The sequence below is a fragment of the Aquarana catesbeiana genome, linkage group LG01, assembly GCF_042186555.1.
Source record: "Aquarana catesbeiana isolate 2022-GZ linkage group LG01, ASM4218655v1, whole genome shotgun sequence".
Lineage (NCBI taxonomy): Eukaryota > Metazoa > Chordata > Amphibia > Anura > Ranidae > Aquarana > Aquarana catesbeiana.
In genome coordinates this window covers 898,666,118-898,679,162 of record NC_133324.1, presented here as the reverse complement: position 1 = coordinate 898,679,162, position 13,045 = coordinate 898,666,118, and the positions used below count along the sequence as shown (strand labels likewise).

General features: G+C 42.5%; 1 protein-coding gene across 2 annotated transcripts in view; it reads right to left on the bottom strand.

Annotated features, from left to right (window-relative positions):
- CTBP1 (C-terminal binding protein 1) overlaps positions 1-13,045 on the bottom strand; it is a 767,834-nt gene that overhangs the window by 314,279 nt on the left and 440,510 nt on the right. The window contains exon 1 of one of the 2 annotated variants that reach the window (XM_073610948.1): positions 11,986-12,130. The exons of the other annotated variant lie outside the window; for it this stretch is intronic. Coding sequence (XP_073467049.1) covers positions 11,986-11,992 — 7 coding nt within the window. The 5' untranslated portion in view covers positions 11,993-12,130. Of the gene's footprint in view, positions 1-11,985; positions 12,131-13,045 lie in introns of those variants that run through there. 2 annotated transcript variants of the gene reach the window in all.

Genomic DNA, 13,045 nt, shown 5'->3' with positions numbered 1-13,045 from the left:
GCACTCATCTCTGTGATGCAATAGGATTTCTCTGCAAAAAAAAAAAAAAAACCCCCCCCACACACACACCTTTGGACGGCAATTGTTGATCCATGGTGTGCTGGCATATATGTACACTTCAATGTACGTTCTCTATGTTCCCACAGTATGTTGGAATACAGCCATACTTTCTCGCTCTCTCCGGAGATAGACTATAGTCTAGGTCTAGATGTGCAATGTGCATAGAGTAGTGTACAGGGCCACAACCAATGAGCACTGCTTGTTCCAAACAAAAGTTTGGGAGCTCACCAAAGACATTCAAAAAAGGAGGCAAAAAAAAAAAAAAAAAAAAAAAAAAAAAAAATTTAAAAAAAAAAAAATAAATAAAAAACACACACAAACACACACACACACACACACACACACACACACACACACTAAGAACAGGTACATTAGACCCCTCATATCTCACCTGCCCTGCATTGAAGCCAATGGAGCACAGATCGCAGTCCATGAACTTCTTTCCCACTGTGGCGGGCGAACTCGGAAGTGATTAATGCAGATCGCTTCTGGGTTTCCAATGACGTAGCCCTGACTGTACTGATGTCCCCTGGAAAGGCAACATCATAGGGGCCTAAAGGGAAATCTTGTACCTGGTCTGCAAGATTTCACAGTATTGTACTGTACAATGTGCAAGATGGAGAGCATAGCATCGTGCAACTTATCTCACGTATGAGGTTTCATTCAGCCGTTTACATAACTAAAAACGTCTTGCCGCTAAATTTTGGGGACTTTTTTTTTGCGTTGTCTTTAATAGATGATTGTAATGTCATACCAGGCATGCACGGGATAAGCCACAGGACGTCACACAGTTCATCTAATGCATGTGGAATAGGACCCCAGAAAATCTTAACATGGTGGTGCTGGAGCCAAAAGACCCATATCTGTGAGACACATATGCGTATGGTCGGCGAAAGGGGTTAAGATGAAGGGGGGGCAAATGTCACAAAAACACCAAACAGCACAAAGACAAGCCTCAAACCTTCAGGCACAAAGTCATTTGGAGTGATGAGACCAAAATTGAGCTTTTTGGGTACAACCCTAAACGCTACATTTGGAGAGGAGTGAACAACAAGGCCTATGATGAAAGGTACGGAGGTGGAGCGCTGATGTTTTGGGGGGGATGTGAGCTACAAGGGCACAGGAAAATCGGTCAAAACTTATGGCTAGATGAATGCAGTATGTTATCAAAAAATACTGGAGGAACATTTGCATTCATCAGACAGAAAGCTGCGCATGGGACATACGTGGACATTCCACCATTACAATGATCCAAAACACAAGACCAAGTTGACCTATTATTGGCTACAGCAGAATAAAGTGAAGGTTCTGGAGTGGCCATCTCTGTCTCCTGACCTCAATATCATTGAGCCACTCTTGGGAGATCTCAAACGTGCAGTTAATGCAAGACAGCCCAAGAATTTACAGGAACTGGGAGGCTTTTTGCCAAGAGGAATGGGGCAGCTTTACCATCTGAGAAGATAAAGCGCCTCAACCACAAATACCACAAAAGACTTAAAGTTGTCATTGATGTTAAAGTACACAGTATTAATAACTGATGTATATAAACTTTTGATCAGGGTCACTTGGGTAGTCTTGTAATTATGACAAAAAAAAAAAAAAAGAAGTGTAAAACACAGTTGATTGACAATAAATGGCTTCAGCCAAACACTAACCATGAATGAAAGAGAAAAAAAAAGAAAAGAAAAAAAAAAAAAAAGTGTGCCATCATTCATAGCCTCTGAAAAAAAATGGCCAAGATATCAAATTCTGCCAGGGTATGTAAACTTATGAGCACAATATAAATTATTTATCTGATTCCTACTGTATTAAAAAGTGTATTGTATTTGTACCATCTACCCTCAAGTTGTAAAGCGATATATATATATATATATATATATATATATATATATATATATATATATATATATATATATATATATATATATATATATATATATATATATATATATATATATATATACACATACACATACACACACACACACACACACACACTACATCATATCCCTCTCTACTACCTAGAGCATATATGACAGGAACGTGTGCGAGATGCATCTTGTGAGGCCAGGGTTACAATCACCAGTGCCTCCCTTGACAACCAGGAAGTAGAAAAACAGCAATTGTAGTAAAAGCAAAAAATGTTTCTTGCTTTCATATCAGCATGAGCAGCTATATACTGATGCAATTTATATTTGAAGTGAAAAAAGGGGGGGGGGGGGGGGGGGTCTACTTTGAGGCCGGGTTCACACTGGAACCGGTTGCGGATCGCACAGGGGCGCTGTGTGTCCCCGTTCCCCATTTCAGGGATGAATCGGGCCAAATCTATGCCTGAATTTGGCCCTGAAACGGAGCCAAAGACGCACAGCTTTTCTGTGCAGCGCTCTCCGCAGCCGGAACGGAGATATGTGAACCAGCTCCATAGGGAGCCAGTCACATTCTCCTGCTATGCGAATAGGATGCGGGGAAAACCACATCTAATTCGCATAGGTGTGAACCCGGCCTAAAGCAACAAACTTCCTTTTTCAATATCCCATTTTCATTTCAAAGCGGTCACGACTTTATATGGTTCTTCCATTTATTTACTTTTTAGGGTAAACTACCCCATTTCACTGCCTATGAACACCAATGCAGGGGGAAGTTACCTCATTGCCACCGACTACCAGTGTAGGTTGGGGTTAAATTCAAATGCCATAACCACCAAACTAGGAGAGGAAGGTGTTACCTTCACTGTCACCGACCACCAAAGTCAATAGTCAAATCAGTGCTGGGACTCGCTATGGCATCCACTGGCCCCAGTGCCATTTGTAATTATACTTTCATGTTCAGTGTACATTGCATTGCAAAAAATAGCAGCTGGGCCAGCTGAGGTGCGAAAAGGTGCTGCTATCATGTGGTCCTCTGGAGGTGTAAGGGGCTGCACTTTTGGTCCTCTAGATCTAAAATTTTTCAGTTGACTAGCACTGTCAATGCCACGCAGCATCTGGAAGCTCCAGCCGTATAAGCAAACGGCTGATCCACAGTGTGGAGGCCTTACTGGCCATGGAAATTAGGCATTTCTCTTCATTGTGTGCGTTTTACATGATTAGAGCTTGCAATGCATCTGTTTGCAAACAGTCGGCCCTCATCCAGTGGGCTTGCAGCGAGATCGAAGCCTCAGCGATATGTAGCCGGGACTCAGGTGTGTTGTATTTTCACACTGAAACACGGTTTAACATAAAAAGAGCAGACTGATCAGAATAATTCCATGAAGCTTTTCCTTCACCCTGGAAGCCTACAGCAAGCGGCACATCAAACACAATGAGCCAAATAAAGAACGAGCTATGAAGACGAAGGCCGTAGGAGTGAAGTGATCAGAATTAAGCTGCATTAATTTTCCTTCGCTGTACTGTACAATCAGAAAGAAAGAAAAGAAAGAAAAGCACTCTGATTACAATATCGTCAATCACTGAGTACGCTAAAGGCCTTCAGGAGATTAACCCGTTTGCTGCTGGACTGTTCTATGTATTCAAAAAGGATCAATACCTTCTCTCCTGGGGAAAAAAGGACTGCTTAGTGCTGAATACAGTTGTGCTCATAAGTTAACATACCCTGGCAGTCCGACTTTGAAAATGCTCCCTGCACTACTTTGATCCTACTTCAGCCCACTGATTATCACTGAAGTCGGATCAAAGTCGGATTGCAGTCTTAACTGACCTGACTTTGGCATGCGACTTGTGCTCTGAGGATCTTGAAGGGGAACTCCACGCCAAATCTTCCCGATTTTCCTCCCAGTCCAGGGACCCAATCGGGGTCTCAGGACACTTCCTGTTCAGCCGGGGAGGAGAAGCAACGGCCCAGCTCTTCTGTCTTCCTCCCTCCGAAGGTAAGGTTTGTCTCCCGCAGAGGGGAGGGGGTGGATCACCACTGCCTTCTCGTACGTCTAATGCTTGGGGGAGGGCAGGGGGGGGGGCTTGCCACGATCGCCACCTTCCTGTCCGTTTCTCTCCGCTGGGGGGGGGGGGCGTTAGACGCCCCCACCCTGGAATATTTTGCACCAGCTGCCCAAGGGCATGGGGGGGCTCATGGTGGTTTTGCATTACATCATACTTGCCAACTGTCCCAGATTTGCTGGGACTGTCATGCTTTTTACTAAGCTTTCCCGGGATGGCCGTGCTCCAGGCAGCATCCCAGAACCTGTACTGTGCCCTCCTGACTCCACCGACCCCCCCCCCCCCCCCCCCCCATATCAACCAATTATACTTTATTTATGTAGCCAAGGGTTTGTTACTATAGTTACTACAGTGGTTATTATTTCAAATGAGTTTGGCTCCATCTAGTGTCTTCTTAATGTTGTTAGGATTTTCTTCTAATTCCTGAGAATCAACACAGCAAAGCATTGTGGGTGATGTAGTTTAGAGGAGGAAGTGACTGTTAGCTGGATCAGCCCTGAACTACAATACAAACAATGCAAAGAATGCAAAGAACGTAGCACTGCATGCAGTAATAAAAGGACCAGCACGGCCATCTTTCAGCCTCTCTGGACGCCATTCAAAGCCTGCCAGCAGGAGGTCTGTGTGTGTGACCAGGAGTGAGAGACTGCGGCCTATACAGTGCGAAGCCTGATCGTCAGCCTCTGAGGTACTTCAGAGTACAGCCTTTCCAGTCTAGCAAGTGGACCGGTTTGCAGCACCAGAACATCTGGAAGCTTCCTGCAATTCAGTCATCCAGAGTTGCGGTACAGCGCAGCGGCGCCATCTTTTCACCAGGCGGAGACATCAGGAGGGGAGTCCGGACGAAGCCTCACAGACTCTGGGTCTATTGTGGTGAGAGGGCACCTGCCCATTCCAGTAAAGTGCACAGTTTGCTGAGTATTCTACAGACTGCTGGTGAGACTTGTAGTTCCACAGAGGTGAATCTACTTATTCACAGCCATCATACAGCTGGACTCTGGGGTTTGTTTGTTCCCTGCGCTGTAAGGTCAGTACTGTAATATTATATATATATATATATATATATATATATATATATATATATATATATATATATATATATATATATATATATATATATATATATATATATCTATCTATCTCAGGAGGAATCCACAAGTGCTATATTTCTTCAGTTAAGCATTTATCAGCATACCATTCATTATACAGTGATTTCTTCTACCTTTCTTTGTGGATTACAAATACTGCAGTTTAGACGACAGGCTAGCTAAAGATATCTGGAGTCAAAAGAACTTTTACTATCCTTTCTACCAGGCACTGTTACTCTATTTGTGGTTTGAACTTTGAATTACCACCTAGGGGGAAACATTGAGTACATGTTAGACATTGCATTGTGTTATTGAATGTAAGGAATATTGTACAGCAATTTGGTGTGTGCATTGAGGCCTCAGAGGGAAGGTGTTTATAATACAGGCATTGAAGGATATTGAACAGGTGCACCACTGTGCACCTGTTTGCATATACTCCCAGCAGTGATTATACAACAGTTTGCCTATATAAATTAAGTTATATCATTTGTCATTTACTGTTTGTGTTTATTCACATTGTTCATTGTGTTCCATCATTCTAGTAAACTTTGAGTGGTTCAGTGGCAATTGTGTGAGTTTCTCATTGATAACATCTTATTGTAGAATGGAACCCAAGGTGTCAGAGGCAAGAGAGGATCTGCAGAGTCGGGGTAGCCAGTGGGGTATAGAGTTAATCAGCAGCCCTCATGGGAGTACCGCTACATGTATAAACATAAAGCATAGGGAGAGAGCGTGGAGTCAACATCGGAAGAAGAGAGGGAGAAGACAGCGGACAGAGGGAGAAGAACCGGAGAGGGCTAGAAGACATCAGTGGAGAAGACCCGGAGAGGGGAGAAGAACTGGCAAAAAGCATCAGCTGAGGAGGCAGAAGAGTTGGAGAGGGGAGAAGAAAATCGGAAGAGACAACAGAGCTTCCTTAATAAAATAACTTTAACACCTTGTGTAATGCATTTTATTTTTGACTTTTTTTTTTTTTTTTTAATTTAGGTTAAATGGGTTGGGGTACAATGCACCCCATACTCATTCACATAGGGTGGGGGGCAGGAATCTGGGCCCCCCTTGTTAAAGGGGGGCTTCCAGATTCCAATAAGCCCCCTGCCCGCAGACCAACAACCAGGGTTGTCGGGAAGAGACCCTTGTCCTCATCAACATGGGGACAAGGTGCTTTGGGGTGGGGGGGGCGCAGGGCACCCCTGCCCCAAAACACCCACCGCTCCCCCATGTTGAGGGTATGCAGCCTGGTACAGTGCTCGCTCACCCCCACCCCCTTTCCTGCCCTGCTGGGCTGTGCGTGCAGATAAGCGTCTGGTATGGATTTTGGGGGGACCCCCAACGCCATTTTTTCAGCGTGGGGGTTCACCTGAAAATCCATACCAGACCGAAGGGTCTGGTATGCTCTTTGCGGGGGAACCCATGTTTTTTTTTTTTTTTTTTTTTTTTTTTTTTTTTAACATTGTGCGTGGAGTTCCCCCTAAAGATTCATACCAGACAGACACAGTGCCTGGTATTGTCGGGGATCAACGTTGGATCCCTGTCCATTGAAGTTGGACGCATGTCGGACTTCAAGTCGCAGGTTAAAGGAGTATCCAAAGTGGTACAACTGTCGTGTCGTTCCAGTGTGAACCCGGCCTGAGGCTGGGTTCAGACTGGTACAACTCGACTGTTGTATGATTGTCAAACCCTGCGACATCGGTCCTACTTCCATCCGAGTTGAATTAATAAGATAAGATTTTACCCCGACTTTGAGATGTTCTGATTGGTCAAAGGACAAGTCAGACTAATCCCAGTGTGACAAATTTCTTTTACTGCTTCTGTAATCACCATGTCGGATGGTTAGGACAAGGATCCAACGTCAATGATATTCAATGGGCAGAAGTAGGAATAAAGTTTGACCAAAGTAGTGCAGGAACCTTTTTCAAAAGTCGGACCAGTTAAGACGGCTCTCATAGGGAACCATTTATTTATACATGTCACGCGACACGTGCTCCCAAAGTCTGAGCATGTCGTACCAGTGTAAACCCGCCCTAAAAAGGTCAGTGAGTTTCTGGACTCCTGACAGACCCTTGCATCTTTCATTCAGTGCTGCACTGATGTTTCTGGATTCTGAGTCAAGGGGAAAGCAAAATAAATGTCAAAGGATCTGCAGGAAAAAGGTAGTTGAACTGTATAAAACAGGAAAAGGGATATAATAAAATAAAAAAAAAAAAAAAAAAAAAAAAAGATATGCAAGGAATCAAGACCGCCAATCAGCAGTGTTCAAGCTCTAATCAAGAAGTGGAAAATAAGGGGTTCTGTTGAAGCCAAACCACGGTCAGGTAGACCAATTAATATTTCGGCCACAACTGCCAGGAAAATTGTTCGGGATGCAAAGATAAACCCACAAACATCAGGTGAAATAAAAGGACGGAAGAGCTGGGCCATTACTTTTGCTCCCGGCTGAACAGGGAGTGTGTCCCGAGACCCAATTGGGTCTCTGGACCTGCATCCTGATTGGCAGGGAGGAGAATCAGGAAGACCATAGTGAATAATAGTTTGCCATTGTCACACAGCTGGGTGGGCTCAGGGAACATTGCTCTGCGCCCCGAGTCCAACCTTCTTTGAAGCAAATTAGAGCCTCAGGCTCTAAATCATGCATTTAAAAAAAATATATATGGAGATTGAACAAGTCAAAAAATTGGTGGACTTTGTGGGCACATGAGAGGGAGGAAAAAAAAAAAAAAAATACATTTTATTACAGCATAAAAAAAAATAATAAGTGTATTTGTTCCAACTTGCATACAAATTCAACATAAGAACAAACCTGCAGAACCGATCTGGTTTAACCGGGGACTGCCTGTAGAGTTCTGGACATTTATAACACAATAACTGGATGAAAACAGATTTTCTCTGATTTCAATTAACAATTCTGTTACATGCCTAGCAAAAAACTGACAATTTTTTTTTTTTTGTAATAAAGACAAAAACGCTAAGCTATAATCCAATCCACAAAAGGTCTACCAATATTAGCAGCAAACGTATGAAGTTACAGGACATTTCCCCATCATTGGAACAGCAAAATCCCCTGACATCAGTACATGCTCTGTCAATAGGGAATAAAGGGGGTGTGTGGAAGAGGGTGGAGAATGTTTTAAAGCGGAACTATAGCCATCAATTTAACGGAAAACAAAAACAAAACAAAAACAAAAACACAAAAAAAAAAAAAAGTTTACTGTATATTCCTGGAATGCCAAATGTCACAGTTGCTTGTGCTCTCAACCAAACTCAAACCGTCAAAACCATCCAATGGCTGGTATCATAACCAACCAATAACCATGATGTGCAGCATCATTACATTTGTCCTTATACTATATGGTTTTGGTAACGCAAAAAATAAATAAATAAATGAATTTGCTCCCATTCCCAGTGGCATTAGGGATCAGGACAATTAAAGTGAATCTTCTTAAAAACACAAAGTGCAATACAAATCTGACAGTGGTTCTAACCCTTCACCCACTACCCAAACCTTAAAAAAAAAAAAAAAAAAAAAAAGCAAACACAGGGGTTCTAACTATTCAAAACTAAAACACCAAGACCCCTTTCACACTGAGGCAGTTTTCAGGCATTTTATTACTAGAAATTGCGCCTGAAAACTGCCTCCCATTCATTGCAATGGGGGCTTTCACACTCAGGCGGTGTGCTTGCGGGACGTTAGAAAAAGTCCTTCAAGCAGCAGGTTTGAGGGCACTGTATACACCACTCCCAAAACCAACTTAGCTATGGTAATACCCCTAGTGGTAGATTAGTGGTATATCTACATATACTAATAATAAAAGAACAACAACAATAAATAATGCCCATAGGTCAACATATAAAACTTGCTAAAAAAGCCGTTGATAGACCATACTCTGCGGCCAAGTCATAAAGTCCATAGGCATTATAGGCAAGCAAAAAAAATCATAGTGTTCACATAGCAGTCCATAATTTGTGCATTAAAATTTTCTTCAAAAATTGTGAAAAGGAATTTTCCCCAAAGAGGTGACTTGAGTGCTCTCAGTATCCATGGTGACTTTGTGCTCCCCACAAGGGTCCCCCCCACTCACCAGATCCAGTCACCCCAAAGGGGCAATGCGCATGTGGATATAGCCTCTGTGGTCTCCTCCCCAGCGTAATCAGTGGAGCTCCAAGGGTGGTCCTCAGCTTTCATAAGAATAATTTTAGCCTGGTCATGGTAATTCCCTCATATAGGAAAAAAAAGAATAGTAGGCTCCCACAGTGTAGTAGGTTAAATTTATTAAAAACGTTAAAAAGCTTGCTGATTGAAATTAAAGTAAAAATCAGGTCGCTGAGGACATCTATGACGAAATGCGTACGACGGCACCACGCAAGCTACGTCATTTCCGGATTACGGGCTGTTGGAACACAGGTGGAGTGCAAACATCTGATACGGTCTCCAACTAGCGTCACAGAGTGCCGGTTGCTTTTTATGCTCAACCTTGGGATGTAGTCATTTCCACCTAGCTACACTTAAGGATTTGAGTATATATCTGTAGTCATCTTGCTGCTGGACTCGTTTGTTTTTACTTTAATTTCAAACGGCAAGCTTTTTTAACGTTTTTAATAAATTTAACCTACTACACTATGGGAGCCTACTATTCCTTTTTTCCTATATGAGGGAATTACCATGACCAGGCTAAAATTATTCTTATGAAAGCTGAGGACCACCCTTGGAGCTCCACTGATTACACTGGGGAGGAGACCGCAGAGGCTATATCCACATGCGCATTGCCCCTTTGGGGTGACTGGATCTGGTGAGTGGGGAAGACCCTTGTGGGGGAGCACAAAGTCACCAAGGATACTGAGAGCACTCAAGTCACCTCTTTGGGAAAATTCCTTTTCACAATTTTTGAAGAAAATTTTAATGAACAAATTATGGACTGCTATGTGAACACAATATGATTTTTGCTTGCCTATAATGCCTATGGACTTTATGACTTGGCCGCAGAGTATGGTCTATCAACGGCTTTTTTAGCAAGTTTTATATGTTGACCTATGGGCATTATTATTATTGTTATTTTATTATTAGTATATGTAGATATACCACTAGGAGTATTACCATAGCTAAGTTGGTTATTGCACTTTTTCACATTGCTTATTCAACACTTTTGAGAAGTACTTTATGGCACATCTTATGTGTATATTACCTATGACATATTTAAACACACACAGAGTCTAATTAATTTGGGACCTTACCACTTACACTACACATTTACACACAGGTGACATGAACCCTGTCTGGGCTCGGCACATCCCTCACAAGGGTCCCCATCGAAAACGCCCCCACAGTTCAGCCACAAACAGATTCTGAGAGGGGGTCAAAAATCCTAAGATGGATATACGCGTATATGTGGCCAAAGTGTTGTTGATCTTGAGGAAGACTTTACCTCTTTTCAAATAAACGATGATATTTTTATGATATCTTTATTGTTCGCCCATAAAGTCCCATTGCACTGGAGGGGTACTTGTGCCCTTTGTTTAGGGTCCCTACTCAACATTGACCAAGATGACTACTCTTGGCAAGTACATTTGTGAGGAGCTCCCTGACTAAACCCCAGAGTGCTATAGGTAGAACAATAAATGGAGCGCGGAGTCCCCCTACCCTCTTTTCTCCTCTACTTTTATCTGGGCCTTCTATCCTCTCTTTCTCTATGGGTAACTACAACTTCTCCATTTAAAGAATCAGGGCACAGGCTAGTTTTAGGGGTTTACATATTAACATAGTCCCCCCCCCCCCACGAAAGGGAGGCAGTGACAACCGTTGCGGATGTGAAGAGTGTACTCCAGGTTTTAACTAGTGGACAAATCTCTTACTACTAGAACATTAGGTATGAGCGACATGCTTTGGCGTAACATATTGGAGGGCTGTTTGGCCTTCGGTCTGGGAGTGGACTGCAATATGTTACACCAAAAATGAAAATGTGCCCTTGTTACACGAGCGAAACTAAGGGTATTGAGGGTACGATTCCTTAAGTCAAAATCTGAATTTTGGTACACTCATCTCATTCTTAGAATTAACAGTACCTGGATACCCTCCCCTATGGTTTTGCTTTTGATTTATCTCTTGTGTTCTCCTCATGCATATGTAATGTCCAATAGAGGTTCCACTTAGTTGTCAACTTTTGCCTTTGGATTACTATTGGTAATATATGTCTATTTTATACCTTTTAAAATCCTTAATAAAACAGATTGAAAACGAAAAAAAATAAATAAAAATATTTATTATTAATATTAATAATTTGGGTACAGTGATACATGACAAGGTAATCGTCAGTCAAATGATCACAGGATTGAAGAATGGCCTGAATAGGAGGGGGGTGTAACATGCTGGTACTGTGATAAAGAAGCAGATGCCAAATTTAGAACTAGCAACCCAAAACTGACTCCACACCGGGTGTGATCATCACGCAGACACTTCTCATAGCCATAGTACATAGCAATAGAGAAGCATGCCCCTTGCTTCGTATATATACACACACACACACACACGTTATGTATATGTAACCATGTATGATTGAAGTAGTATTGTAGAGCCAACATGTCCTAATGCAAAAACACACAGTTCTCCAGCATTCCCCTGGATTGCATTGATGACAGAGGAGGAGGGGAGAGAGCACAGTCCGCTCAGTGTACCAGCATCCCTCAACATTTACATACAGGGCTGTGCACAGAGCATGGCCACCCCCAGCCTGTGTCATGAATGATACAGAGCAAAGCCCACCAGATCACAACCCACAGACCACCCCCCCTCCTCTCCTAAAAGGACACACAGCATGGGATCAAAGCTAGGCCGCCCAGATCCCAGTGTACACAGCAGTCACCTATCCCTCTCTCTCCTCCAGCCACACAAAATAGAAGAAGATGTAACAAACCTTGCATCTCCACCTTCAAGGGCTTATCCCAGTTCTATACGACAAGGCTTGGGAAAATAAAAGCAGGGGAAAAAAGGCCACCAATCAACACGTACAAGCATTCCAGGCAGCCAATGGAAGGCGGGCAGCGCTGGACATTGGCCAATGAAAGAAAGGCTGGTCCTTCTGCTGTACAGACGGAGAGGGCTGGAGTGAAGGGAGGAGGAGAGAGCTAGAAAAAAAAAAAAATTATATAAAAAATAAAGACAGAACTCCCCCTCCCTCTCCCCTCCACCCTCTGACATGGCTGGAATTAGGGATCTGCATGGACTCTGCTGGGAATTTGCATCTCCAGCTGAGCAGGTGACAGCACTGACACATTCACTGATCACTTACCTCTAAGCTAGCAACATTGCTGATCTATACTTTTACACAATACAGACTCCAAGGACTGGAAATCACTGCGTACCAAACGAGGATCCATCTACTACATTGCAATCTATTTTTTGGCATTTATAAAAAGGATGCTCCTGAATAGAGATGCATTAAAAACACTACATCAAATATTAAATAGAAATAAAAAAAAAAAATACATAAATTGGACTAAATGATCTGGCACCAATCCCACACATAAAAGTTACCAGTAAATTCTCTCATACAAGTAGCACTGTGTAAAAGGAGATCAGTTTGAATATAAAAAAAAAAAAAAGTTTATATAAAAATTGAAACTTGAGGATTTGCAACTTTGTATTTATAGTCAAACACTGATCTATCTTTTCACACTGAGCTGCTTGTATGCTGTAGTTTACTAAATAGGTGCAAAGCAGAATCAGTAATATAAAACCACAATCAACATACACTGCAGAATACAGATTATGAAAGCTGCACAGACATGAACTCTTCACAGCAATAAGAGCAAGCATGTCACTGCATAGTCTAGTCTCTATAAACACCACAAATGTTACAACCTGATTGTAGATTAAAGTGCCGGTTCACACTGCTGAGCTGTGAATTTGTTCCGTTTTTTTTGTCCTGTGTGAGGTGCGATTTTACGGAGTTGAACATAGCTGCGATTGAGGTT